Consider the following 25,166-nt stretch of genomic DNA (forward strand, 5'->3'; position numbering starts at 1 on the left):
GCATTTCCCCCCTTTGCAGGGAGGGAACTCGGTCTCGCCGTCCTGACCAGCACACCCGGCCTTTCCCGGCAGGAACGGCTGGAGGGAGAAGGCGGACGCGCCAGGGCGCAGCGAACCGACCGGTGATACACCCTTCCCGCCTCACCCGGCCGGCGGGGAAGGCGAGCCCGGGGCCCCCTCTCCGCCGCCGCCGCCGCCTTATTTAGCGCAGTTTCCCCGCCCGAGGTACCGAGGCTGCCGCCGCCGCGGCTCCCCTGGGGCGGGGGCAGGGCGGCCGGGAGGCCCCCACCTCAGGGACAAGGGGCTGCCGTGAGGGAGGGGCAGGGCGGCGGCCCCCAGGCACCGTTAGCGCAGGGCACGGGCAGCCGCCGCCGCCCCCCGTGCCGGGCCGGGACGTACGGCTCCGCCAGGGGAGGGGCGCGGAGGGCGGCGCGTCCCGTCCCGGCCCCCCGCCGCCGCCGCCGCCGCCTCCTCCTCCACCTGCTGCCGCTGCGCCAGTAGCCGGCTGGGGGGAGCCGCCCGCCTCATCCCCGCGGGGCCCCTTTGTGCTGCTGCTCCAGAGCTGCCCTCAGCCAGGCGGCGGCTGCGTCACGGCCCAGGCGCTGCGGCCGCCCAGAGTCACCCCGCGGAGGGAGAGCCGCCGCCTCGCCCCCCGCTCCGCCATTGCTGCGCGGGCCGCGGCGGAACGACGCCTCGCCGCCCCCCGAGGAAGGGCCGGGAGCCGCGGCGGTGAGTGGCGGGGCCGCTGCCTCACATCTCGCCGTCCCTTGCGGAAGGGCTGGAAGCCGCGGGGTGGCCCTTGCCTCTGCCCCTGTGAGGAGAGGCCGGGGAGCGCCATGGCGGGGCGCGGGGTGCCCGCCGGGCGCGGCCCCGGGGCGGGGGGCAGGCGGCGAGGGGAGCCGGGGCCGGGGCGGGGGCCAGCGCCGGAGCCCTCCCGACCCCGCGGGCAGAGGGGCGATGCCGCAGCGGGGCCGTGCCGGAGCTTATCGCTCGGATCAGGTTAACGTGTCGGGGATTTTGGGGTGCTTTTGGGATTTTCAGTGGGTTTTTTTGTTTGGTTTGTTTTTTTTTTTTTTTTTTTTTTTTTTACTTTGACAATGAAAATGGTGATCATCTTTCTTTGTTCCCAAAACGCCAAAATGTAACCGAGTCAGAGCCACCAATGTGTAATTTTTTTTTTTTTTTTTTTTTTTTTTTTTTTTTCCGTAGGATATTTCGGGTTCCCCGGGGGTTGGGGAAAGGTCTGCTGCATCCCGAGTATCTGACATTTTGCATTTCTGTGCGTGTGTGCCTGTGTGTACCAGCAGAAAATCCCTCTATCCTGGAAGAATGGTGAAACTGGGGAATAATTTCAGCGAGAAGAGCACAAAGCAACCCCTTTTGGAGGATGGATTTGACACCATCCCCCTGATCACACCCCTGGATGTCAATCAGCTCCAGTTCCCACCTCCTGATAAGGTACAGTAGGCTTTAGTTTCCACCCTGGAGAATCACACCCAGATCTCCAGCAAACAACAAAAGAAGAGGTTACGTGTAATGAGTGGCTTGGAAATGTCAAGAAATACGGGGTGTTCTAAGGCATGCTGGTTCCCTCTGGGGAAAAAACCTAATGGTTAAGCTGATGAAAATCAGTAGTAGTGATTTGCATTAAAAAGCAGTGGGAAATGTTAGCCATAAGCATATATAGATTTCAGTGCTGCCGTATGACATATATAAACAGATAAATGCAAGCTTCTCTATGCTGTATTGTCATAGCCCTTCCTGTTCTGTATCTTTCTTTTTTATATCTGGAAGGTACCATGTGAACACTATGAATTTTCTCTGTCCAGAAAAAGCCCCCCTAATGGGGGGATAAAGCACTGCTTTATTACTCTGCAAGATGTGCATGGGCAGACTGGCCACAGAGAGAAAGAATTTCCATGTTCTTTCTGTGCTTCAGTAGGAAATTAATGCCAGCCCCAGACAAGCTGAAATAACAAGATGAGAGTAGGCTGCTGAGTTTTTCTCTTGGCAACTTACTTGGTTCAGAACCCTCTGAATAGGTGATTCAGAAGCTTTGTAGCTGGAAGGGAGCAGTCCGACGTGCTGCTCACAGGTTGGAAGGGAAATGTGCCTCCTGGATTCCTCATTACATGGTTTGATTACAAAGGATTTAATTCTAAGGATTTAGGAAGGTGATGTGATAGCATGTAGATATGTTTATTCTCATCAAAATAAAGAGTTCAGTTAAGTGTTACTACAGGTAAGGCTTTTTTATCCTGAAAAGGATACTTTTTCAGATATTTTAGTATTCTCTTTTTCAGTACCCTGTTCTAGTAGGATACTTACTTGCACATTTCTCACATATGCCTATGGCAAAAAAGCTTTGTGGTCTTTGAAAAATACAAAATTTAACTAGGAAATGGTCAGTAATATCTTCGTGCTGATGTTTATTTTTGGCATTGTGTTTTCCACGAGCTTGATTCTACTTCTAGATAAACTGATAGCTACGCGTTCCTTATAGCTCAAAAAAATTGACATAATCTTACCTTGGGGTAAAGAATTTTAGCTTGCAAAACTTGCCTTGGTAGAGTGTTGCTTGTAGGCAATACAAATAAATTTGTGACCTCCATTTTAATTGCTATCAACATCATTCTGTGTCGTGTGTGGTGACCAGTTGGCAGGCATAAATGCAATAAGCCGTAGCAGCTGTTAGAGAGCCTGAGGGTCCATTTCCTGCCCTCGGTTATGTGGGTGTAAATCTTGTAACCGAGGACAAAATTGCACCCTCAGGCTTTAAAACAAGTTAAGTCTTACTGTGTCTGATACGCCTGCCAACTGGTGACTGGATATAGCGGATTACCAGGGACCAATGTCCAAAGGAATTTGTTATGTTACTGTGCTGCTAAGCAGAAGTCTGAACTGGGGACCTGTATGTTAATAGGTTTAACCTGAGCAAAGCCTCGGTCATGAACCCAGGAGGTTCTATACCAGCCTGATTGCTCCTACTAGAATGGGGCAGAACTCCTCCCACCTTCACGGCATTTGCCTTGAGCAAAGGCAAATGTACAGCTAGCCTGGAAGCTTAAATAAAGGAATATAGGGTTGGCTCTTCTACTCTTTCCACTGTATTATCTGTATGTTAGCTTTCCTTTCCTTTTGCAAGCACAGAGGGGAAAAAAATAAAGCCATGTATTTATTGGTCCTACTGGTTTCCTCCTGTAACTGCCTGGTTAGTCACGTCAGTGTGTCTTTACTGGTTGCTACAAGGCTCAAAGGCAATAGTAGAGCAAGTGATGTGAAAAAAAGAAGCTATTAAGATTGACACACAGATACTTCTGAAGTATGAAGACACTCATATATAATGAACAGGAGGACATACTTCATATATCTATGCTTATTACCCATTTACAAGGCTCCAGTATGGCAGTGAAGCATAACTTCTTGAACAGTAGTGACTACAGTGCTAAGAATTCAATGATTTTGACAGCTTCTAAATTAAAGGGATGAACTGATTTAAATTCATATTTAGGTATGTTAAACAAAAGACAGCATTACATAACCAAGCAGATAGACCCGTACGTTCAGTGTCAGCTGAATGTGATTTGAGTGGCCTGAGATTATGCAACATAAAGGAGGGAGGAAGGGAAGTACAATATTAAAAAGCATTCCAAAAATCTTCAGTTTACTTTCATTATGCTGTTGGACAGTTGTAAAGTGAAATAGTTAATAATTATTATCTTATTAATTATAGCTGAAAATAGGTAAAGGAATTTCTAAACCTGTGTCCTGTGCATATATGTGTAATGCTGTAAAAGTCTAATAAGCTTTGTGGTGCTGAGTCTAGGTACAGTTACACGTTCCAGATACCGTTTCAGGGAACTGAGGAGAGGGGAACCCAAGGCTTTAATTTCAGTGCCTGGCTACCTGTAAGTGTCACAAACTTAATTTCAGAATAGTGTAGCTGCTATTGATATACCATGGGCTGCTCTAAATAAAGAATCTGGTTCCAAAAATCTGAAAGAGTCTCGATATTTATTCTTTGGAACAACAGGGAAAATTGAGCAAACCTTAGTAGCACTGTCAGTATGATAAACTGCACCCTGTCTTGAGAGTGATACTTTAAAAAAGATCCTGAAAAACTGTAGAAGACAAAAATGAGGCAAATAGGTTAGGTATGTGAAAATTTTGTACAATTAGAATGCCTGGGAGAGCACTAGACATATGAGTGACGTAATGAGTATTTTAGGAATACAGGTGAGGTGCTAAATTGTGTAGCTTGGGGCAATAGCTCCTAGCAAGGAATAAGCTGAAGTTAAAGAGCCTTGGATTTCGAGAAATCTCATTAACACAAAAGTTTGTGTGCATCTTGCTGCTTGCAGATGATAATTTAAATGTTAAAAATAAGAGTGCTGAGAGCTATAGTCTAGCACATAGTGAATAGCAACTAGATGGGTCATTTCACTTCTTTTAAACTCAAAATCCTGCTGTCGGAGAACATGGCTACTGGCAGTATCACCATCCACTAGATTTCTATGGGCACTCTTCAGTAATTGTCTCATCCTACTTGTCTCCAGTTTGAAATCCCGGTAGTGGGATCTCCTGAAGCAAATGGAGGGGTCTATTTTCAAACTATAGAAAGCAGGAAGCCTCATGAGTTGGATTTGAACTAAGTAGATGCTTGCCTAGTATGGCAGCACAGTACCACCACACCTGAAAAAAATGAATGTTTGTGAAACTGTTGCATAACAAGTCTTCCTGTACGTTCGTCAAAACCACTTTGAGAGATAATTGTTGATAATTTGTTGATTGCTATGATGGGAAAAATAACTAACAACTTGGAGCTTCCAAAGACTTACACAAAGTGGAGGAAAAAAATTACTGTGCTAGATGCAGTTGTAAGCGGGTAAAAGAATAGTTAATGAATAAATAAGATTCCTGTGGCTAGTTTCATCTGACAACTTCTTTATTTATTTATTTATGTTAAAGGTTGTGGTCAAAACGAAAACAGAATATGAACCTGATCGCAAGAAGGGAAAGTTCCGTACTCCTAAAATAGCTGAATTCACAATCAGCATCACTGAAGGTGTTTCAGAAAGATTTAAGGTAAGCAGTGCTGTCTGGAGATGTTAATGACTTGGTTGTGCTCACAGAAGTGCTTAAAATCGGTTGCTGATCATAGTCAGAACTGGCTACAACAGAGCGGCTGCTGTGCGTGTAGCTGGACGCGAGAAAAAGAAATGTTACAATAGTTCAGTATTTAGTGATTAGAAGCAAAAGTGGATCTTGCAGCGTTGTCGCTTGTCGTCCCTCCCTGGCAGATGAATTGGGAAGGCACTTCTGTCAGCGTGTGTGTGAGAGCATGGCTGGCCAGGGTGTGGGAGGGCTGCACGCAGGTAGCTCTCATGGCATGGGTAAAGCTCCTGCTAGTGTTGAAGGACAAGAACCACAAGGAGATTTGGCTTGTTTTTCACTGTGGCCAAACCATTCTCTTAAATGCACTGTCATAGCCCATTATGTATTTATTTATAGTTAAATGTATGACTTGGCAGCTCAGGGAGGTATACCAGAGCTCTTCGCTATCCATTTTCCTGGTCCAGTTGTATCTTACAGCTTGGTGACAACTGTTACTGGCAGATGGCAGTTCAACAAGAATCTGACTCAGATTTGCCCTTTTGTGTCCACATCCTCATTACTCCTTCCAGTAGTCCCAGAGGAAAGGTGAGAGCTTAACTGGTGCAAGGATTGAATTACCATTACCCCTTCTCACTGGAGGATAGGTTTTCTTGCTCTATGTAAGTAAAGCAAAGCAGGAAAGTTGGCACTTCAGCTCGTGCTTTCCTACCCATTCTCTTAACAAAGGAAGACCACATCTTTTCAGTGCTGTTAATTTGGCATCTTACCCAAGGATGCTAAAGCCTTTTTAAACAGTAGGCAGCCACACTGTTCAATGTGCAAGTACAAATACATTTGGAAAGCCTGATGTTTAGTATGAGGGGAAAAATGCAGTTTCACTAAAGGTGTGGATTCTTTTTATGTTGCACACTTCTAACCTCTGTTTGCATGATAGGAGTTTTAGGGCACACCCAAAGATTCTAGTTCTGTTGTGCCTGACCAGTGGCTCTAAAAGCTGAACAGCCCAAGCCTACCTTCAGAAGGTACCTGCCGCGCTCTGCTGGAATTGGGGTGTGCCAGACAAACAAAGGGAAGGCTCAAGGAGGCGTTAGGCACTTCAGGCTACATTTGCAAAGGAATTTTGCAGTGTTACCAGGACAAGTGTTTTAAGTGCAGGTCACCTGGTGGAGTCTTCAGCCACACAGCGAAGCCTGTAGGTTCCCAGTAAGCTGTGTGGAGAACCCCCCCAGATAGCTAATGAGAGATGTTATGGGGTGTGGCAGGGATTTACTAGGGAGGTGAGAAACCTAGTTCCAGTTTTTCTACTCCCTGATTTGAAGCAAGGACATCCCATCCCTCAGGGAAGACACAACATTCTGACTAACATTCCCTCTTTCTCCTCCTGTACCAGTCCTTGAGAGTAATCCCCTTCCTCTCAGGTGCACACTGTGTTGTTAGGTAAGATGCAGGCAGCTCAGAAGGACAACTTGTGTCTGGCTGTCTTTGGTGCGTGTCCTCGTCACACTATGGTGATCTGAAACTGCTTACTGCATTGTAGGAGAGAAGCGGGAGAAAGTGTTTAGTTTGAGTGCCCTGCTAGGACTTCAGTTCCAAGCAACTGAGCAGAACCTGGACCTGAGGGATTTTGCACTTACCCACCAGCTGTAGGGACTAAGGGCTCTCATCGCTCGAACATGAAATTGTAGATGAGGAAGGGTTTTTAATATCTTAGTCGCATCTAAATGTTTTGTGCATCCCTCTGTAGATCTGGGTTCTTTCTGTCTTTGCTGGGAGAAGCTGAGTGAACGAGACCTCTCTGAACGACAAATAAATAGCTTGTCGTGCTGCTGGGTGGTCTTTTCAGATTTGTATAGCTGAACAGTTAGAAGCCTCAGCATTTCTGTGTTGCGTTTTTATATACCTTTGGATGGCATACTTAATAAAATATCTTTTAGATATCACTTTATGATGATCACTCTGGGATTAATCTCATACTACAGGGTTGCTAGGTTTTGCTGCTAGGTAACTACTGCATCAGAGAGGTTTCAGTAAGATTTAGTATCTCTTGGGAATTGCAGGGTGATTCACGCTGTGGCTGTGAGTCTGGGCTTCTAAAGAAGAGTGTGGGGGTTGATCAATTAGGAAAATTGTGGTTCAGTTAATTGAAAACAATAGTTTAATGCAGAACATTCGGGTCCTAAAAATGTCCCTTAATCTCTGTATGATGGTTTTAGCATTGAATTATGCTGCTTGCAACATTTTAAAGAGAACTGACTAGTTCTCCAGGAGGGATGAGTGTCATCTTCACCACTCCCAGTAGTAAATATTACATGAATAATTGATGAAATTTCATAAATATGTAGATGAAAAGTACTGATTGTGTGAGGTTTTCTCCTGGGTCCTTATTAATTGTGAACCATCATGTTAACTGCTGCTGTTGATTCTGAGAGAGCAAAAGGATATTTGTTGGAAAATTAAATATTTGCTATAATTATGAAATGCATTATTTAACTAGTGGGATATTGACTTTGGCTTGTGTTCATGAAAGAAGCTTCAGATGCCATTTTAGTGACTTAAAGGCTGTACATCACCGATGCATATGCTTGCCACAAGACAGAGCCTAAATGTGCTAAAAATAAATGTCAGTCAGTCATATTTACAAATAATTCGCATGTGAATTCTAGGATATACCTCTTAAATAAGAACAAAGCAGATTGCATTTTTGGGATTCAGCAGTGCAGATCATCTAAAGCTGTTCTTGAGAAATAACACGTTACAACAAATGAAGCAGCTCCAGCATGTGCATATGTCGGGTAGATCATTTGGTGTTTTAGCAGCTGGGTGAGTAAGAAATTATAAAACGTACTTTCTGCATTCAGTCCACATTACCACAGTTATTACAACAGAGCTGAGAATGTTTACAAAGAAAACTGCAACTATAATTTTCCTGTATGAAGCCACATTTTGAATTCAAATCAGAATTGTCACAAGAATGTGAAGACTTCCTGATTCTGAGAACCCTGTTGTCTTAATTCAGTTTTATGGCACTAATCATACCAAGGAAGACGGGATTTTTCACTGAAGGTTATTTTCCATTGAGAAATAGAAGTCTTGCTTTTGTTCTTTGAACAGTGTAGGCTGATGGAGGGGGTTGGCCCTTCACATCTGGAAAGCAACTTTGAATGAGGCAGATTCTTCTCTCCTGTAAACTGTCTGCTGTACAGAGTAACACAACAAGGCTGGAAATACCATTTCAAAGGAGTCTTATGAATCAGGACTTAGGGGGAAGCTATTGCAGGAGAAATTTTATGGTATCGGTTACCCAAGGCCAAACCTTTTCCTCCCCCATTGACAGAGCAACGTTTTCACAAACTCCAGTTGGGTTTTGTAGTGGGATGTCTGTTTTGACACCCGTTGAACTGGGCTGCAATTGACAGCTGTGCACAAACTCACCAATTTAAAAAAAATCTGTTGTATCAAAGCATGAGGTTTTTTTTTTTCTGTCTTTGGGGAAACCTCAATAAAGAACATTCAGAAGTATTTTGAAAGCAAACACTTATGTTTCCCAGTAAATTTCAAGCCCTTAAATAAACCCAAGCTGTGGTATGCCTTCAACCATTTGGTTCTATTCAAAGGCAATTCAATTCTTCAGCCTTTATCCTCGACATCTCTATGTACATCTAACTGCAGAGCCAAAGCCTCGAGCTTCTTTGGTAAGACCATATGGTGCAAGCCATGTACTGTCAAGTAGCAAGCAGTTGTTGAAATGTCTGTGTGAGGTTGTGGAAGAGGAATCAAGACTTCCTTTCAAAATCAGTTCTCACAGTCTTACCTGGTCACTTTAAGGCTGAAAAAATGTACGCAGCATATATTTAAATATTCAATTTTTGATTTGCATTAAAGGGGCAACCTTTAAAACATCTTTCTGCCTCAAGACTTTCTTACCTGTTCTTAGTAATACCAATGATTATTATTGCTGTAAAAATAATCAGAGACAAGGAAAACACTTCTCTCTTTGTTTCTGTGTGATTACTTGGTGTGTTGAGTAGCTCTTTGCTCCCACTTAAAAAGTCTGTTAGGTGCATGAGATGTCAGCTGGTTCCTGTACAGGATATCACTTCCTTAAGTATATGTGTCTGTCACTTAGTGTTGGAAGAGTGACAGGTACTTACTGCCATGAGTAGTTCTGTTTTCTTCAGTAGAACTACTCACAGGATTAAAGTTGCTCACAAGTACAAGCATTTGGCAGGTTTTGAATTTTTCCGTTATTACATCCAGCAAGAAAAATAAAGGAGCTTCTTCTTTCAATGTAACTGCTATTTTAGAACAATTGATGTAGTAAAAGCACTGCATGGCAACTGTCGGTCTTCCTTTCCCTTTTTTTTTTTTTTTTTTAGATGTTTGATAATTCTCTGATCTGACATTGACAATCCTCCTGCTCAGTTTGTGGCCAAAAGGAATTTTTTTTTACAGTCAGAGCTGGAAGATTTGAGTAAAGTGGATGCCTAACAGCAGCTCCCCTGCTCTAAGTCAGGTGTCCTCTGCCATTGTATCCATTAGAAATCCTTTTCTTGGAGCCGAACCAGTGACACTGGTGACGCAGAAGATGTTTTGGGTTTCTACAGATGTAACACGTAACATGTATTTCCTCTTCTGTAGTAACCTTTTCCAGCCTTTCTTCTGGCCTCAGGAGATATCTTCTGGGTTTGTATGGGAAGGTAACACAGTTCTTGCCTTGGGGCCATAGAGTTTCTGGAACTGCTTCCTCAGATCTCTGTAGTTATGAAAATAACGTGGTGCCATGTGATGGAAGATGATGGGAGCACTGCAGCTGTGTTAAGCCACAGTGCTGGACTCTCCAGGCCACTGCCTTGTTAACCTGTTTTTGTCTAAGAGTATCTCCCTTAGGTTTCATTAATCGACTCCCTTGCAGGCTGGTTCTCTTGTCTTGCAGTGTTGCTGTTAATAAGCACTGGGTCTGTAGCTTCTGTTCGTGAGTCTATCTGCCTTTCTTGCAGCTACTCCCAGTCATCTCCAGGTAAGCATCCCAGCCAGTCATCTCTGTTTGAGAAGGAAAGTCTTGGTTTCTCCTGCTTCTTCTGTACCGTCTACCCCAAAACTATAATCCTCTTTGAGCACAAAGGTTTGATGGGAATGTTCTGAAGTTGAGTTTAATAGATAGATGCTGGTCATGTAGCTAACATCATGACATGTGATGTTAGAAATACTTCTCTGAAATGAGGCACCTGGTTCTCTTTTGAGTCACTGGTCATCTTGTATATGTGTATATGGGAAGTTGTACCAAGTTGTTCTGTTAATGTAGACTGCTCTGTAAATGAATATGGGTCAAATGTTGCACGTATAGATGTGATGTTCCTTTTTCTCTTTCATGGTGCCAATTAAACATTCCTTAATCTTTAAGTGCATTGTTTAAGATGCATTTTTCACTTCTAGGGACAGGCCCAGGTAATAGCAAACAAGAATACAATTTTGGAAAAGCAGGAATGTTAGGGGAAGCAGAGAGCCGATTTCAGTGTTCTCTAACATGCTGGTAGAGGGCATTGTGCAGCTGGAGATGCAGGATTTCAGGGGGGAGAGGTGAAATGGAGGTCATGGCCATTTGCAGGGAAGTCAGCGTGGTGTGTTAGGAATTTTAGTCTGTGCAATGTAGCCAGACGCCATCTATTGTAATTACAGCCTGCCTGCCTAAAATTCTCTTGTAGTTTAAATTGGATAGCGATAATCCTAATTTCCTGTCCTAAATGGTTGTACAGAGTTGCTGTATTTCATCCCAGAGGACATTGCATTTTACTGGTGAGCAAAGCATAAATTGGTTGTAAATCACTTCATATGAAAGGTGCTCTATAAATATATGTCTTCATTCTTTTTGTTTGGTGCTAGCACCAAGTCTGTGCCTAGCACTTCACAGACAAATCAGAAATGAAAGTTGTGTTCCCAAGAGGATGCAGTTGAAATGGTTGATGCATTGATGTAGAGCAGAGATGAGATGTGACCAAGTGCCAGTGATTGAGCAGTGAAAATTACTGCATGTCTTGTTAGTTCCACTTTAGTTCCACTTCTCCTAGGTGGGATTGCGTGCTGAAAGGTGCACGACGGAAGGAAAAGCTCGAAGGAAGGCGATGCAAAGCAGCACAGTAAGAGTGGGTTAATGAAGGAATTTCAGGCAAGATGAGGAGGCATGGTGAGAAAGGTGGAGGCGAAGGCAGAGGAGAAACGGCACCGAGGCTTTAGTGGGGCAGTGGGATACAGGCAGAATGGAAGGAGGTAGAGCTAAGAGGAGCAAAAGGGGCAGACTTGTGCATGCCTTGAAACGTGACTTGTAATTTGTTCAGAAAGGGACAGGAGCCGGGAAAGGGTGTGAAGAGAAGCAGGCACAGTTGGTGCAATTGATTAATTTTGCTGTAATACTCCAGCTTGATGAAAAAGGGAGCATGAGAAATGTTAGCAGAGTGAGGAAGGAGGAGACTGCAGCAGCCAGGCAGAGAAAATACAGCTTCCAGTGCTTTGCAGCTGTAGCAAAGTTGGATGGACTGACTGGGAAGATCTGGCAGATCTTGCTGGTAAGGCCTTATCACGAGCTGTGTATGCATTAGTGTTGTTGTCAGATCTGGCGAGTTTCATCTGTTTGGCTAAATGCTTACAGAGCCTGAACACAGGTTTTTTTGCTATGGGTACACTTGGTTCATTCATTAGTCATCTCTCATTTTGATTACTGTAATGGCTTCTGGCTAGACGTTGTCCTTCTTCTGCTCTTACGATCTGTTCAAAAATCTGCTACATACATAATATCTTGTCATCTTTTCTGTTCGCTTAGTTGTGCTGCCAGATCCCCTTAAAACCAACTTTAAAGGACACTCTCAAGATGAAAACAAAACCACACTTTGAGTGCCTAGTTAAAAGAAATGGCTGTGTTTGCTGTCTTGTACTTATTTCATGAAAAGTATTTTAAAAGCCCATCTCTTGTGTGCTGTGACAGTCACCTTGGAGTTCTGCAGGATGTACATGGCAGGAAGTGATCATAGTAATTCAGAAGACTTCTGCTCCCACTGTGTGGGGTCCTGCACTTGACCAGCTGGCTGCCACAAGAAGAAATTCAGGATTTCCTTCCAGAGGAGAGGGAGTGGTGCTTGTGCATGCTTTGCATCCCCTCCTACCTTGAACAGGGGAGGAGGGCAAGTTGCTGCTAGTGCCTCGGTAGGAAGAAGAGAATAACTTTCCTTTAGTTTATAGTGAGTGTGCAAAGCTGCTGTTGAAGAAAGCAATAAAATGACAGCTTTGGTAGCACTTTTGGTCTTAAGAGCAGCTTGTCGCCTTCCCTCTTCCCATGCTTTTATTTCTGAAAGGCATCTGGGAGGAGAGGGTCAGGTGGTGAGGCAGAGAGGTAGGGTCACGCTGCGTTACTGGCAGAGAGAAGCTGACTGTTCAGACGTGAACCTGGGGATCTCACAGTTGTGGACCATCGGTGGGCGGTTATGAGTGAAGGAAAATGGCTATTAGAAGGAAGGGAAGGATTTTCAGCTTGTAAGGGAGAAGGGGATTGGTTTACAGGTGACTGCAGTCACCGTGGAATCCAGTGGTGGATTTCTTCCCATCTGTATCAGTTGCATGTGTGACTGTCCTTCACTGAAACAGAAGTTACTTCTATCCTGAAGAATGGTAAGAGAAGGGAGCTTCTGTTCTAACAGAAGGGAGACAGGAGCTTACTTGATTAGGGGTTTGCAAATGGAGTGTGATTGCAAATTATTGGAGATAATGAGAGTAAAAATTTACATATTAATACCAAAATTAATAACATTAGGAAATACAGTAAGAGAGAGGGAAAGATTCCATGAGAATTATGAACCAGGAGCCCCGAGAGCTCTTCCCAATGGCTTACTGTGTGGCAATGGAAGAACCATGCTGGACATGACTTGTACGGGCAGTGAGAACTCACAGCTCCACGTGGGTTGCTGAAACAGGGAAGTGCTCCACGTCTTGGCAATCGACACTGAGGTTGTGGCTCTGCAACTTGCCAGGCTCCAGTGATCTGCTTTGACCTCTTTGAAATAATATAATTACTTTCCAAAATGGTTTTAGAGCCTTGGAAAGAGTGATCCTGCAGCGATTGTGGAAATCCAAATATTTTGCTACTGTCTAATATTTAGTCTCAACTAGAAAACAGCTTGTTAGCTTTACAGTATGTTCCTGCAGCCACATCTGTGTCAGAGTGGTTACAACTGGGAAATAATGCTATAATTCTACTCTTCTGTGCTAGGATGTCTAGGGAATATGGTTAAAATGCTTTGAGATTTGAGAATATTTTTCAAAGCATTTTAAACTGTTTATTCCTATCTGCAGAGGAGACTGAGGGCTGAATCCATCTGTACCAGAGCAATTGTTCTGCTTGGTGTCCATGTCCCGTGTCCCAGGCCTGCGAATTTCTTGGATTCATGCAGGACATACTGAGATACGGGACATGCGAGCAGAAAATACGAGGTTGGCAAGACAGAGTGATCTGTCCATGTTAACCTTTGTGTATGCAAATGAGTAATAAACTTGGGGAAAGACTAATTGGATTTGAAAATTGATGTCAGTGTGAGGTTTTCAGAGGGTGATTAAGAATATGATTTTATTTTTTATTTTGTAATCCAGTGACTATTCTGAGAAACTGAAGATGTTGCTATTAACCAGAAAGGTCCTTTGCTCCACGTCTCATTTCGATTGGCATTGTTACATTAATATCTACATTTCTTCTGCAAAATTACTTTCTGATCTGCAGTTCTCCCTGTTGCCCCTCCGACCCTTCTTTTTTTGTGTACTTCTGCCAACAAAAACCCTTGTCAAGTCCTTGGCTTCAGCAGCACACGACACTCCCCAGCCTTGTTTTGGCCAGGAAATTTAGCACTCGCTGTTGTCTGCCCGTGGCGAAGTTTGCTTCCCCAGCAGGAGAAGTCCCTGAAAGTTCACTCCGTCCTTCAGCGTACTAGTCCCACCGCCACACACAGTTTGCAGTGTGGCAAATCCTGTTAGTTCTGGGGTTTATCATACAGGGAGTGTGTGGTGGTGGTTGTTTTTGTTGGTTTTTTTTTTTTTTTTTTTTTTTTTTTTTTTTTTACCAAGGGGCAAAGCTACGTTGTGGGTTTGTTTTTTTTTTTTTCCTCAGATACGAGAGTATTCTTGTTTGCATAAATTGATGTGCCTAAGTTATCTTTTTTTAGGTGTGTATAGCTGTCTTACTTGTCTTCCTTTAAAATTTAATCATATTATACTTTGTTCTAATTAATTAATCATATAATCTTGATTGTTTCTGTTCATTACCGTTTCTTACGCTGTAGCACATGCTGGCTTCTTTCTAACTTGCCAAAAAAAAAAAGCTCAACCACTCTTACTTCATAATCTCGTTTGAGTTACTTGTTTGTCTATCAGTAGAAGCTTTAGAATAATAAAACCACACATCTGGGACACTCGGTCTGATCTGCTCAGTTCACATGTTCCACAAACCCGGGTCTGAATTAGGGAGCTTTGCAGTGTCACTGCTAGGCCGAAATCCTGTGCTTCCTCTGGCCAATAGGTGAGGCAATTCTAGAGGTAGTTCTGTCTCCCGGGTCACCTAAAAGACTGCCGGTCTCCGGCTTCTTGGAATTTATGCCTGGGAAAGGTTAGCTTGGTACTGGCATTGATTTCAGATTCAGCTGAAGGTGTGTCTTGGATTTTCCTCCAGCTGAAATTCAGGACCAGAGAGGTACTTAAGGACATGGTGAAGAGTCAGTGCCATGTAATGCAGGCTGTAAAGGCGTCGCTGTGGCAGGAGCTGCAGCAGAACGTGTCGAGGCTAGCCCTGTGCTGAACAGGGTGCCTTCCCTTACGGATCTGGCAGTGAACTACTCCTGTGCAGTCTCTGTGTGATGAAGCAGCACTGTTTCAGCCTATAAATTAGGGAGCATTGAGCAACCAGCCGTGCAGACTACTGGTGTAACTATCCCTGCATTCACAGCAGGCACCCAAATTCTCATCCTGACGAGAGAGGGCAGGCATCACTTTCTCCTTGCCCTCCTAGAGTCACCTTTGTATTACCTGGATGATGCCTGTGCTAACTTACTGCCACCCGACTCCACTCCTGGACAGGCGTGGGGAGAACAAACACGCTTACCAGCTGGCAGGCACTAGACTTACATCATCCAAACACTGAAAAAGCCGCAGCCCCAAGCTGCCTCGACGTGTCCTTCTGGCCTCGTGCGTGCACTGAGCAGCAAGGCAGCCGAGAAAGCCTTGCAGTGCAGAGGCAATGGGCTGCTGACCAGAGCAGCCGCTTCCTTCTCTGGGAGGGGCGAGGTAGAAGCACTTAGATGCTGCTTCCCTGTTCTCCCTCAATAATTAAGAAGCTGTTTTTATCCTTTCCTAGATTTTACTGTGAAGCGCGTTCGTAGCTGACTGCTGCTGCCGACCGCAGCAAACAGCGATGTAACGGCAGTGCTTTACTAACATAAGCCTGTTTTATTTTTCTTCACAGGTGACCGTGCTGGTCCTTTTTGCCCTTGCGTTCTTAACGTGTGTTGTATTTCTGGTAGTCTACAAGGTTTACAAGTATGATCATACCTGTCCAGAAGGATTTGTTTTCAAGGTAAATTGTGTGCACGTTCTAGAAAAACAGGAGTGTGTTAATATTCTCTGTGTTGTTTTCTGCATAACCTTGATTAAGTCATACTGTATTGCATAGAAATTTGTGTTTGTTTTCATAGGTTAGTGTGCTTCCTGCTATGTTTCTTTCTGCTTAATTTATAATTGAAGTTGTACTATTGCACAATTTTCATGTTGTTATTTTGCTAATGCTTTAAACGTTGAAAATACAGCCAAAGGCCCAACACCTGTGTCCTTCAAACCTACTTGCATCTGCAATTGTCTGGACGAAGCCCTCATTTATTGGGTCATGCAGTTTAACGTTGCATGTTCCTCCAAATTCATGTGTCTTAGGAAAGAAGAGAATGGTAAAACTTGGAGAAAAAAAAATTACTGTGGAATATATGTCAAAGAAACAGTAGAGTGATGTTCTCATTAAGAGCAGCAGAGTTACTTTAGGGTTATTTTTGGAGAAAGAACTCCTTGTGCTAGAACAGTGACCTCTGAGCCCTACTGCTACAGGCCGAAAGCGATGCCAAAAAAAGGGAAAACACATTTATTGGAAAAAATATTGGCGCTAACTGAAAGGGAGGCTGGGGCCCACTTCATTTGTGCAAGATGCTAGTTCTGGCTCCTCAGCTGTGACCTGGGCTGGAAGTCAGAGAGGCAGCATTGCTTTCTCAGTTGTAAATTTAGCAGCATTGAACTGGGCTGTAATTAGGTGAGAAAAGTCGCAGTGATGATGGCGTGCTTCCCTCTTAGTTTTTAAAGAATATTTAGTCATGTAAGGAATCAAATGGGTACCTAGTATGATCTTCAAAAGGATTTAAGAAGGAATGGCTGCCTCAGCACTCCTTGATGATCCTGTTCAGGACTTTTGATTCTGTCACTTCAGGCACATAAATATCTTAGAAGAATCTAGTCCAAAGTTACAATCAGTGACGCCTTGCTGATTTAACTTGGCTCCAGGCGTGCCGTTTTAGGTTACTGCTTTCCCTTGGTTCAAGGGCAAAAGCTACCGTGGTTAGAATATGTGGCTCTAACTCGGGAGATCCAGCTTTTCCTTCTACTGTTGGTTTTTTGTGTTGCCTCAGACAAGCACTGAAACCCACTGTGCTCATGTCTCATGGGGCACTAGCCTTTTTCCCTAAGCTTTCTCTTGGCTATGGATATGGACTCCCTATTCCTACTGAGTCTATCCTGATGTCATCCTGACTTGTCAGGAAGGGCCGGTTACGTGCTCCTGTTGTAAGTCTAGTGAGTTGGCTGCAGGAGACACATTAGCAAATGACACAAGGCCTGAAAGTAGCAGCGTTGACCTGAATTTGTATGTGTTGCCTTTGCATCTTTTTTTTGGGAGAGTCCATGGCATGGCATGGCACGGCACAGATGACCTGAGGGAGATGAAGAAGTCTGTCATCTTGTGACCAAGGTCTCTGGACTGGCTTCGTGCTTCAGGTGGACTCAGCAACATTCTCTGGCCTGGATGTCCCCAGGCTTTGGGTGCTGATGGGATTTCCTGGATAAGGGTGAAGGTGTCCCCTGCCTCAGGAAGCCTGGTACCATGGGAATCTCTGCATAACGGCTGAGCTACCGCAGCTGTGAGTCAGACTCACTCTTCCCTGCTTTGATGCTCTCATACATGGAGCAGTGCCAAAGGTTTCAGTGTTTTCGGCCTTCCTGCTGTCCTACACATCCAGGGCTTGAAGGAGTGCTTCAAAAGGTGCTTATTTTCCTTTGTAGAGCAACCTTAAAACTGCTCGAGCCTCAGTTTTGTGTGAGCTCAAGCTTTCTGATGCAGCCCTAGTGCTGCTGTTGTGTGGGTCACTCCTCTGAAGCACTCTTTACTGGCTATTGGTGACACTCACCAGAGTTTTCCTCAACAATCTGAGTGCACTTACATCCTGGAGTGATTTCTCCAGGGCTTCACTACGCTCCATACCGCATCTGTTACCCTTTAGCTTTCACTGTCGGACTGGCAGACAGTACCACGGAGCAACTGCAGTGCATTAGAGACAACACCATCATCTGTGACGTTTGGAATCGCTGACCCCGTAAAGTCGACGTGACAGAAGATACTCTTTATAAGTGAATACCACTGGGGTCTTTATGTCAAGGGAACAAAAAGAGTCATCTTAATACAGCCAGATACAGACTGGCAACTGGGATTTTCTCTGGCATCACAGGCCTTAACCCATAAGTAATCTCTGAAGTAGAAGGGCTGTGAAAGAAACAGTAGACTGGCAACTCACTCTGGAGCATCCCAGTTTCTCCCCACATCTCTCCTTATTACTTCTCTCACCTGGGAACCACAGAAAATAAAAATATGGAGAGAAATGTTCTGCATAAGCTGAAGGTCGTGGGCAAGGAGCAGGATGAGAACTGGCACCAGTTCCCATTGCTCCGTCGCTGCTGAGCGCTGCATGGCTTGCCTTGGTTCGGAGCCAAGCGAGGGGGCTGTCCTTGGGCAGTACGCAGGGAGCGAGCAGTAACAGGGCAGGTTTTTCCTGACTTTTCTAGAAGCAAGAAATCCCAGGAGCAAAAATGCAGTTGAGATGGAAACTACTGTGTGTTTCTTTAGGCTTTTCTATCGGATCTTGTGCATGTTTGTGACTACAAAAAATAACATTACTGAGTCATTTTGCCCGTTACAAAGCAAATTACTTCTAAAAGCAACACAAGATTCTGTGGCATTTTTTTTTAGACTGGCAGTAATCCTGGCTTGTCTTCAGCGCTAATAATTGTATTTGCTTGAATTTCCTTGGCAGATTGCATTAGATCAATGGATTGTGTTCCTTCCCCCATTTTAAATATTTAGAATTGTGACTACCTTCCATGACTGTGTGAAAGCATCGCTACAAAGTTGTCTTTGTCTACATACTTCTTAGTCATTTTATCACATCAGAAGAAGTGTCAGTTATCTCAGATAAAGCATGGATAATACTTCCAGAAGATGGTACGGTTGATGTAGGTGAACATGCATATCAAAGAGCTGTAGTCCAGATTCCTGGATTACTGTATTTTTAAATTTACATCGCAGTCTTGCAGCTGACATACGATTACAGCCGTGGGGAAACCTCCGTTGACTTAAACAGTGTTGAACAGGCACAGGTGTCTGCTTAGCCGGGGTTAAATCCCGTCTGCTTTGTAGTGCTACTTCAGACAAAACCCGGAGGGAAGGTTTGCCCGGGCTGCCACTGAACAGACGATGCAGAGTAAAGTGAGCTGCCGGGGTGGATGCGGTAGCTGTGAGCAGTGCTGCGAGCCTGACACACACCGAGGCTTCTCTCGAGAGCAGGGGCAGGTTAGAATCGATGAGGTGTTAACGCCAGGGAGGGCTGTTGGTCGCCTGACAGCGAGTCTTCCTTCAGCAGCCAAATCTGCCACACGGTCGTGTTCGCCAGCGGCAGGCAGGTTTGTAGGACTGCCTGGAGGCTTGTTGTTCTGGCAAGTCTTCCTTTTTTCTTTGATATCTTCTGATGCTTTTTTTCTCCACTCTAACGTTATTAGGATGCAAAATTTATATTAAGCCAAGACTGTCTGCTGGATCTTCCCCTAGTCATTTTGGGCTTTATGATTCAGACCATCTGAAACTGTTGTTACTGGTGCTTATTTGTGACACTTCTCTTTCCTTTTTTCTGACAAGGACAAGAGTCAACTCAAAAGTAAACGTGGACACATCTGAGGTAGCACCTGGTCCTAAAACCCACGACACTTTTACATGTGGTTTTTGTGCTCAGAAGTTTCCAGTACTTGGTTTCATTTGCCAAATTCTGTGAGAACAGTAGCAGTTCAAAGTTGCCATGCTGCAGTATCATGAATTTTAGTCTTCTGGTGCTGGGAGCAGGAAAACCAAACGGCCTTTTTCTTTTTAAAACAGTCAGAGTAGAAATTAAACTTAATTTTCCTCAAGCTGCAGCTACTCATAGTTACTATTTCAGAGGGTCAGTTCAGTTGCCCAGATGGCTGCCCCAACACTCGGGTACCAGGCAACGCTGCCTGGACTGGTAGATGTGGTAGAGGACCTGCAGAGAGACCCAGGACCTTCTGGAGCAAAACCTGGGGGTCACAGGGCATCTCCAAGTCATTTTTTCCTTCAGCACAACTAGCTGCTTCGTAGGCTGTCGCTGCATCAGCACTGGAACGGTTGGTACCTGCTGACTAATGCACATTCACGTTGGTTTTTAAGATGACAGCAGAGTTTGGAGCCTACTTAGTATTTAACTCTCCAAGTCAGGTATTTCACTTTCAAAAGCTCTGAGCACCCAGCAGTTTCTATGTAGTGCTCTTACACATCTGGGGAAATTCAGTCATGCAGTCCTGCGGCTAAAGACAGGCTCTTTAAAAGCCCACTCTTGGCTATATCTTTCTGACAGTCAAGAGTGAAGTATTTTGTAGGCGGGTACACCCTTGCACATACACTTAGCCACCCACAGTGTCTTCCCTCTATGTCTTATTTACTGGGCTATAAAATGTTCATACCTTGGCACCAAGAGATCTGTGTTGATTTCTGCCCCTAGACTGAAAACACTGCGTTGAAGTGCCCGAAGCTGCTCTAAGGGGGGTGGGATACAGGCAGCTGTAGTTTAGACCAAACAGGTGGCACTAGGTGGGGAGGAAAAAGCAGCAAATGTGGCTGGAACTAGAGATTGAGTACTTTTAAAAATAATTTTAGGCAAGCATAAGCCCAGACTGGTCTTCCTGGCAGATGCAGGAGTAGTCTGAGGGTTGCTGGGAAGAACCTTCTGAGCACAGTAGGAGAACCCTGCAGCTCATTGCTGAATGTTGCGTCTTCACTCACAGAAAGTAGGCGTTGGCTTAGACTGGGAGGAAGAGGAAAAAAAAACCCCTAACCTACTTTTGGTGTGTGGGGCTGTATCTGTAATCTAAGTGATGGATTTTCTTTTCAGAATAATCAATGCATTCCCGCTGGGTTGGAAAACTACTACTCTGAACAAGACTCCAGTGCTCGAGGGAAATTTTACACAGTCATAAACCACTACAACCTGGCCAAACAAACCATCACGCGCTCAGTGTCCCCGTGGATGACGGTACTGTCAGAAGAGAAACTGTCTGAACAGGAGACTGAAGCCGCTGAGAAATCAGCTTAGTACGATACGCTAATCATTAACACTATGTCATTCGAAGGTAACTAAGGGACTTCCAGGAACTTTTCATGAAATATAATTATGGATAATTTAGAGGTTACTCATGTTTATGGTGCAATTGCTTCTGTTTGCTGATACTGCTTTGCAAAAAAAAAAAAAAAACCCAAACAAAAAAACTTGCTGCAGAACATTCATGGGCATAAACTGAGGTGAATATCACCGTTGCTTTAGAGCTTTGACACCATTTTCAATGTTAATACAAAATCCAACGTTAGAGATGTTCTTGCAGTTTATTGGATATACTGACAGATTTCTTCACTGGATTTTCGGGGCTTGGACCTTAGAGAAATCACATGTTCTGCTGTCTGAACTGATCCTTTATTTATTTCTTTTTGTTAATGTTTGTCATTTTGCAAACTGAAACACCCCAGCCATAACTAGAGTGATCTCTTGTTTCACTGAAAGCTATACTCCATATTCAGTTTTGGCTCAAGCAAGAATGGTAGTCAGCATCGATGTCAAGGGCGTAATGTAATGACTTGTGTGGAGAAAGAAACTGTCAGGTAGCATTATTTCTTACATTTTCTTTACTGTTGTTTATTTGTAAGTGATACTGAAGTTCTCTGCAACAAGGCATGCTCGATGTTTTATTATTGCTGTCAACAGGATTTAACTGCATTTCCACTGTGGCTTTAGCATCTTGGTAAGGATGTGCACTGAAACACAAACTAGGTAGACGTTATGGGAAAACACAGAGAGTTTTAGTGATGGATAAGTGTAAAAAATATGCAGTTCAGGATGTTCTAATGAGAAACGACATCTTTTGATCATACTTAGAGGCAGAAAGCCTGTTCACCGTAGATGTAATCCACTATGTAATTTGTTGGATACAAGGAGGGAGTAATATGTCTGAATTTTCTCTTACTACATTAACATTTTGCCTTTTTATTAATTAGAAAGAGCTTTCAGTTTATGTATGGTTTGCAGTTTGATACTTTTTAAAACACTGAGCCTCACAAGTGAATCAATAGTGTGTTAGATAACACAGCTGGCTGGTTTCAAGCTACATGTGAAAGAGTGAAGAGTAGAACTGTTCATGTACGGCTTGGGAGGGGAAAAGATGTAGAAGAACATAGTATTGTGGATGCACGTTAAAGTTCCATTGTAATTACAAACTTATCTCTTCTTTGTGTGAAACCATGTTTTCATTTTTATTATAAATCTTAAATATATGGTACAAAAAAGACATCTTACTAATTTAACAGACAAAGCGAGTGTGTGAAGCATCTGGGCGAGCAAGTCCCCTTTTTGTCCCTGTAACGGGAATGGGACAAGGCGCAGTGGACATGTCAAAAGTTCCTTTTTATTTTTTTTTCCTTTTAGTAGAGACTATACAAAAATGAAAGGAAAACATCACTATGGGCTGTTCCTCAAGACTGGTAGTAGAATAAACATGGTCAGCTCTACTTTTATTTTTCTCCAGAATTGCTTTATCAACAACCTTTCTTACCGATACAGTGGAATTAACCATTACTACTTAATTCTCTAGGTTTGATACAAAACGTGTATTACACAGTAGAGCTGTAAAAGGCTTTTTGTTAAGTCATTATGGTATGTGGAGTGCATCAAAAGCAATAAATTATGTGCCAAATTTTTCTTCGCAGTTAAAAATTTCAAACTTATATTAAGATAGTCAAAACATACCATGTTTGCGTTTTCTAGCAGGCGTGTGCTTTATTTGATGTAATTAATCCACACGTAACTTTTGACATTTTCACTCTGTGCAGAGTAGAGAACAAGGCTGCTGCTGCTCGGTGCGTGTGATGTATAGAAATGTACATTTCAGAGGACAGAGCAAACCACATTTCCTATCAACGTATTTACAGAGGACGCTCAGATTTTATGAGATGGAAAGGTCTGTTCCCCAGGACTTAGAAATGATTTGCGATACATCCCCTCCCCTTAAATTTAGGACAATAAAAACTTTAATGCACAAGTAAATACAGATGGGAAACAACTTATTTCTCTCTCTCGTACCAATACACATTAAAACCCCCTACGCCTTACCATCGAGGAGAAACACATTGCTTATGCTTCCTGAAGTCAAACCACCATTTTTCCCTCTGATGGAACAGGAGGGAGCGTATCTGTCCTTACATACAGTTGGTTTGGAGACTTTTTTTAGTTTACAAATTGCTCCCAATTTCAGTACTTTGAAGAGTTTGTCTTTGATGCTGCCTGAACTTTGGCTTTGTTCTGACATCCAGAACTTCTGTTTTACTGCACAATCTGTTGGTGGTGTATCCTCTCTTTTCACCTGGAAGTAAAGCTCTTCGGTTGGCTTCTGACCGTTATTATTACCGTTAAAGCAACCTGATCTCTGACTTGAGTAGTTTCAGAGGATTAGAAGTAGAGGTCATACGTGTGCAAACTGATCACTGTGTACTGAAGTGGTGTGATGAAATAAAAGCCTGAGACAGTGTAGATGCTTTTGCACAGGAACGGTTTTCTCTTGATCTGGTCTGCGCTTTGGGAGCTGGACGTTAAACATCACAGATCTGTGGGAGACTGGTAAAACCAGCATCGGGTTTTTCTTCTGTTGGCTGTGCTCCAGCTTGTAGCTGTCTTACCAGCTCTTTCAAAGGTTTCTATGTTCTTTGCAGGATTAAGTGTGGCTTTATGTTTGATAAAGGGATTTAAAACGAACGCTATCAGCTCCCCCTGCGCTAACGGATATGTACATGTGCTTATTTATTGGAAAATATTTCCATCAGAGCAGTATGAAAAATGCTTAAAATACGCAGGTATGCCCTGTACCCTGCTCCACTGAAAAACCTGTCAGAGGTTTTACAAACGACGCCTGTAGTCAGGATTGTATTTTGAATTAATTATCATACCAGTCCAGGAAAAGCAAGGAAAATGAACACATCACGAGGAAGAACAGGATCCATACTCTAAATCCAGCATTGTTTTTGATGGCCTGTGAGGAAAAGGTTATCTCTGTTACCATCCCCAGTAAGCAAACACCCAGCAGGATTCACCAAGTGCCAACCCAGGATGACTGTTAGTGGCTTCGCTCTTCCCTCCCCACAAGAGAAAGAAGAAAGCTTGCCATTAATTTCAGGTGACTAGAAGCCAGGTTGGCTATACCTCTTCAGATTTATCACACTAAAGCTTCTCTCAAAAATCTTAACAATTGGTCCTCTCAAAAAAACCAAACAACCCCACAAAAACAACCCCAAGATCCTCCACAGTGGAAATCTTCGCAAAACATTATGAACTACGTACGTACATGCTTAAAGGTTAGTTTTAAGTTCCAAAAGTGAATTTCTGTGATTAGAAATAAACAGGCCTCTATCATCCTAATAAACATCTGACTAAAAAAAGCCCCAAACCCGACAGTTCCTTTGAGAGGTTGTTTTAGCCCTGGCAGTTGTGTGTTTCGGCCTTGAAGCAAGGAGCAAGTATAGCAAGTATTTTTCTTGGATTCTCCTTCCCAAAATTGATACTGACATATAGCAGGGGATCTGTTTTTCTCTCTCCTTTTCCAGATTTAGCTGTGGAATAACTTTTTTTAATTAATGTGAGTGATGAAGTTTTGTGTATGTCACCTTTCTTTACTGGTTCTCAGTGTGGTTTAGAAAACTCTGTGTTCTACCTACAAATGTGGAAAAGGAAGCAAAAATAACTCTGTTCATGCCGTGTTTGCTGCCCTTTCCAGGAGAGCTGAGCAGTTGATAACTCATCGTTGAGTTACATATTCTGTGCGCTTTCAGGAAAAAAAAAAAACAACAACTGAGCCATTTACTCAGTTCCTAATTTAGGAACCTTGTGTTTACTGAAATCTCGGTTCCCAAAAGAAAACATCATTTCAGTCTAATTAGCAGGACAATGGGATAGATTTGTTTACTAGGAGCTGCGCTCAGCACGGTAAAGAGCCTCTTCTGCTAACGCTCAGCGTTTAACTCCAGCCTCAACAATTTCAGCGCTGTCTTCTATTCCTGGTCTGCAATTTCTCCCCACCCCCCGCCCTTTTTTTTTTTTTTAAACATACTTCATGGGTGCTGAACCTGCACGCCGGGTGGCCTGCATGTTTACGCCACAGGGGGGAGGTTAGTGGGGTTCTGCAGGCCCGAACAGCTACTCGGAGGGCGGTCAGCGAGCCGGGCAGCACCAGCCACCGAGAGCCTCGGCCACCTTGTGCCATTTCTCCAAAATCACGTCCTGACACCCTGACACACGCTGCGCCTGTGCCGTGGGGCAGCTCGTGCGTGCTGCTTCGAGCGACGCTTGGGCAAAACTGAAAAGTTAAGAGAAAGGAGTTTAAAACACAACGTGGAGACGTTA

At 43.8% G+C, this 25,166-nt stretch overlaps 2 protein-coding genes across 3 annotated transcripts in view; one reads left to right on the forward strand and one right to left on the reverse strand.

Moving 5' to 3' along the window:
- The first annotated feature begins 1,329 nt into the window (after positions 1-1,329).
- Positions 1,330-20,822, forward strand: NSG1 (neuronal vesicle trafficking associated 1). 2 transcript variants are annotated; one of them, XM_009947927.2, is made up of 4 exons: positions 1,330-1,458; positions 4,969-5,085; positions 15,605-15,715; positions 20,622-20,822. In XM_009947927.2, the coding sequence occupies exons 1-4, from the start codon at positions 1,330-1,332 to the stop codon at positions 20,820-20,822; spliced, it is 558 nt and encodes a 185-aa protein (XP_009946229.1). The 2 variants fall into 2 exon arrangements, with proteins under 2 accessions (XP_009946229.1, XP_086320472.1); XM_086464346.1 differs by lacking the exon at positions 4,969-5,085.
- A 1,705-nt stretch (positions 20,823-22,527) lies between these two features.
- STX18 (syntaxin 18) overlaps positions 22,528-25,166 on the reverse strand; it is a 70,507-nt gene continuing 67,868 nt past the window's right edge. The window contains exon 11 of the mRNA XM_086464276.1: positions 22,528-23,799. Coding sequence (XP_086320402.1) covers positions 23,704-23,799 — 96 coding nt within the window. The 3' untranslated portion in view covers positions 22,528-23,703. The remainder of the gene's footprint in view (positions 23,800-25,166) is intronic.

The sequence above is a fragment of the Leptosomus discolor genome, chromosome 4 (genome assembly GCF_034619465.1).
Source record: "Leptosomus discolor isolate bLepDis1 chromosome 4, bLepDis1.hap2, whole genome shotgun sequence".
Taxonomy (NCBI): Eukaryota; Metazoa; Chordata; class Aves; order Leptosomiformes; family Leptosomidae; genus Leptosomus; species Leptosomus discolor.

Bases quoted from the DNA above. Each gene is read 5' to 3' on its own strand.
- NSG1 (XM_009947927.2), top strand. From the start codon at position 1,330: ATGGTGAAACTGGGGAATAATTTCAGCGAGAAGAGCACAAAGCAACCC. The intron at 5,086-15,604 runs GTAAGCAGTGCT...TTTTCTTCACAG, and splicing joins GTGTTTCAGAAAGATTTAAG to GTGACCGTGCTGGTCCTTTT. The intron at 15,716-20,621 runs GTAAATTGTGTG...TTTTCTTTTCAG, and splicing joins CAGAAGGATTTGTTTTCAAG to AATAATCAATGCATTCCCGC.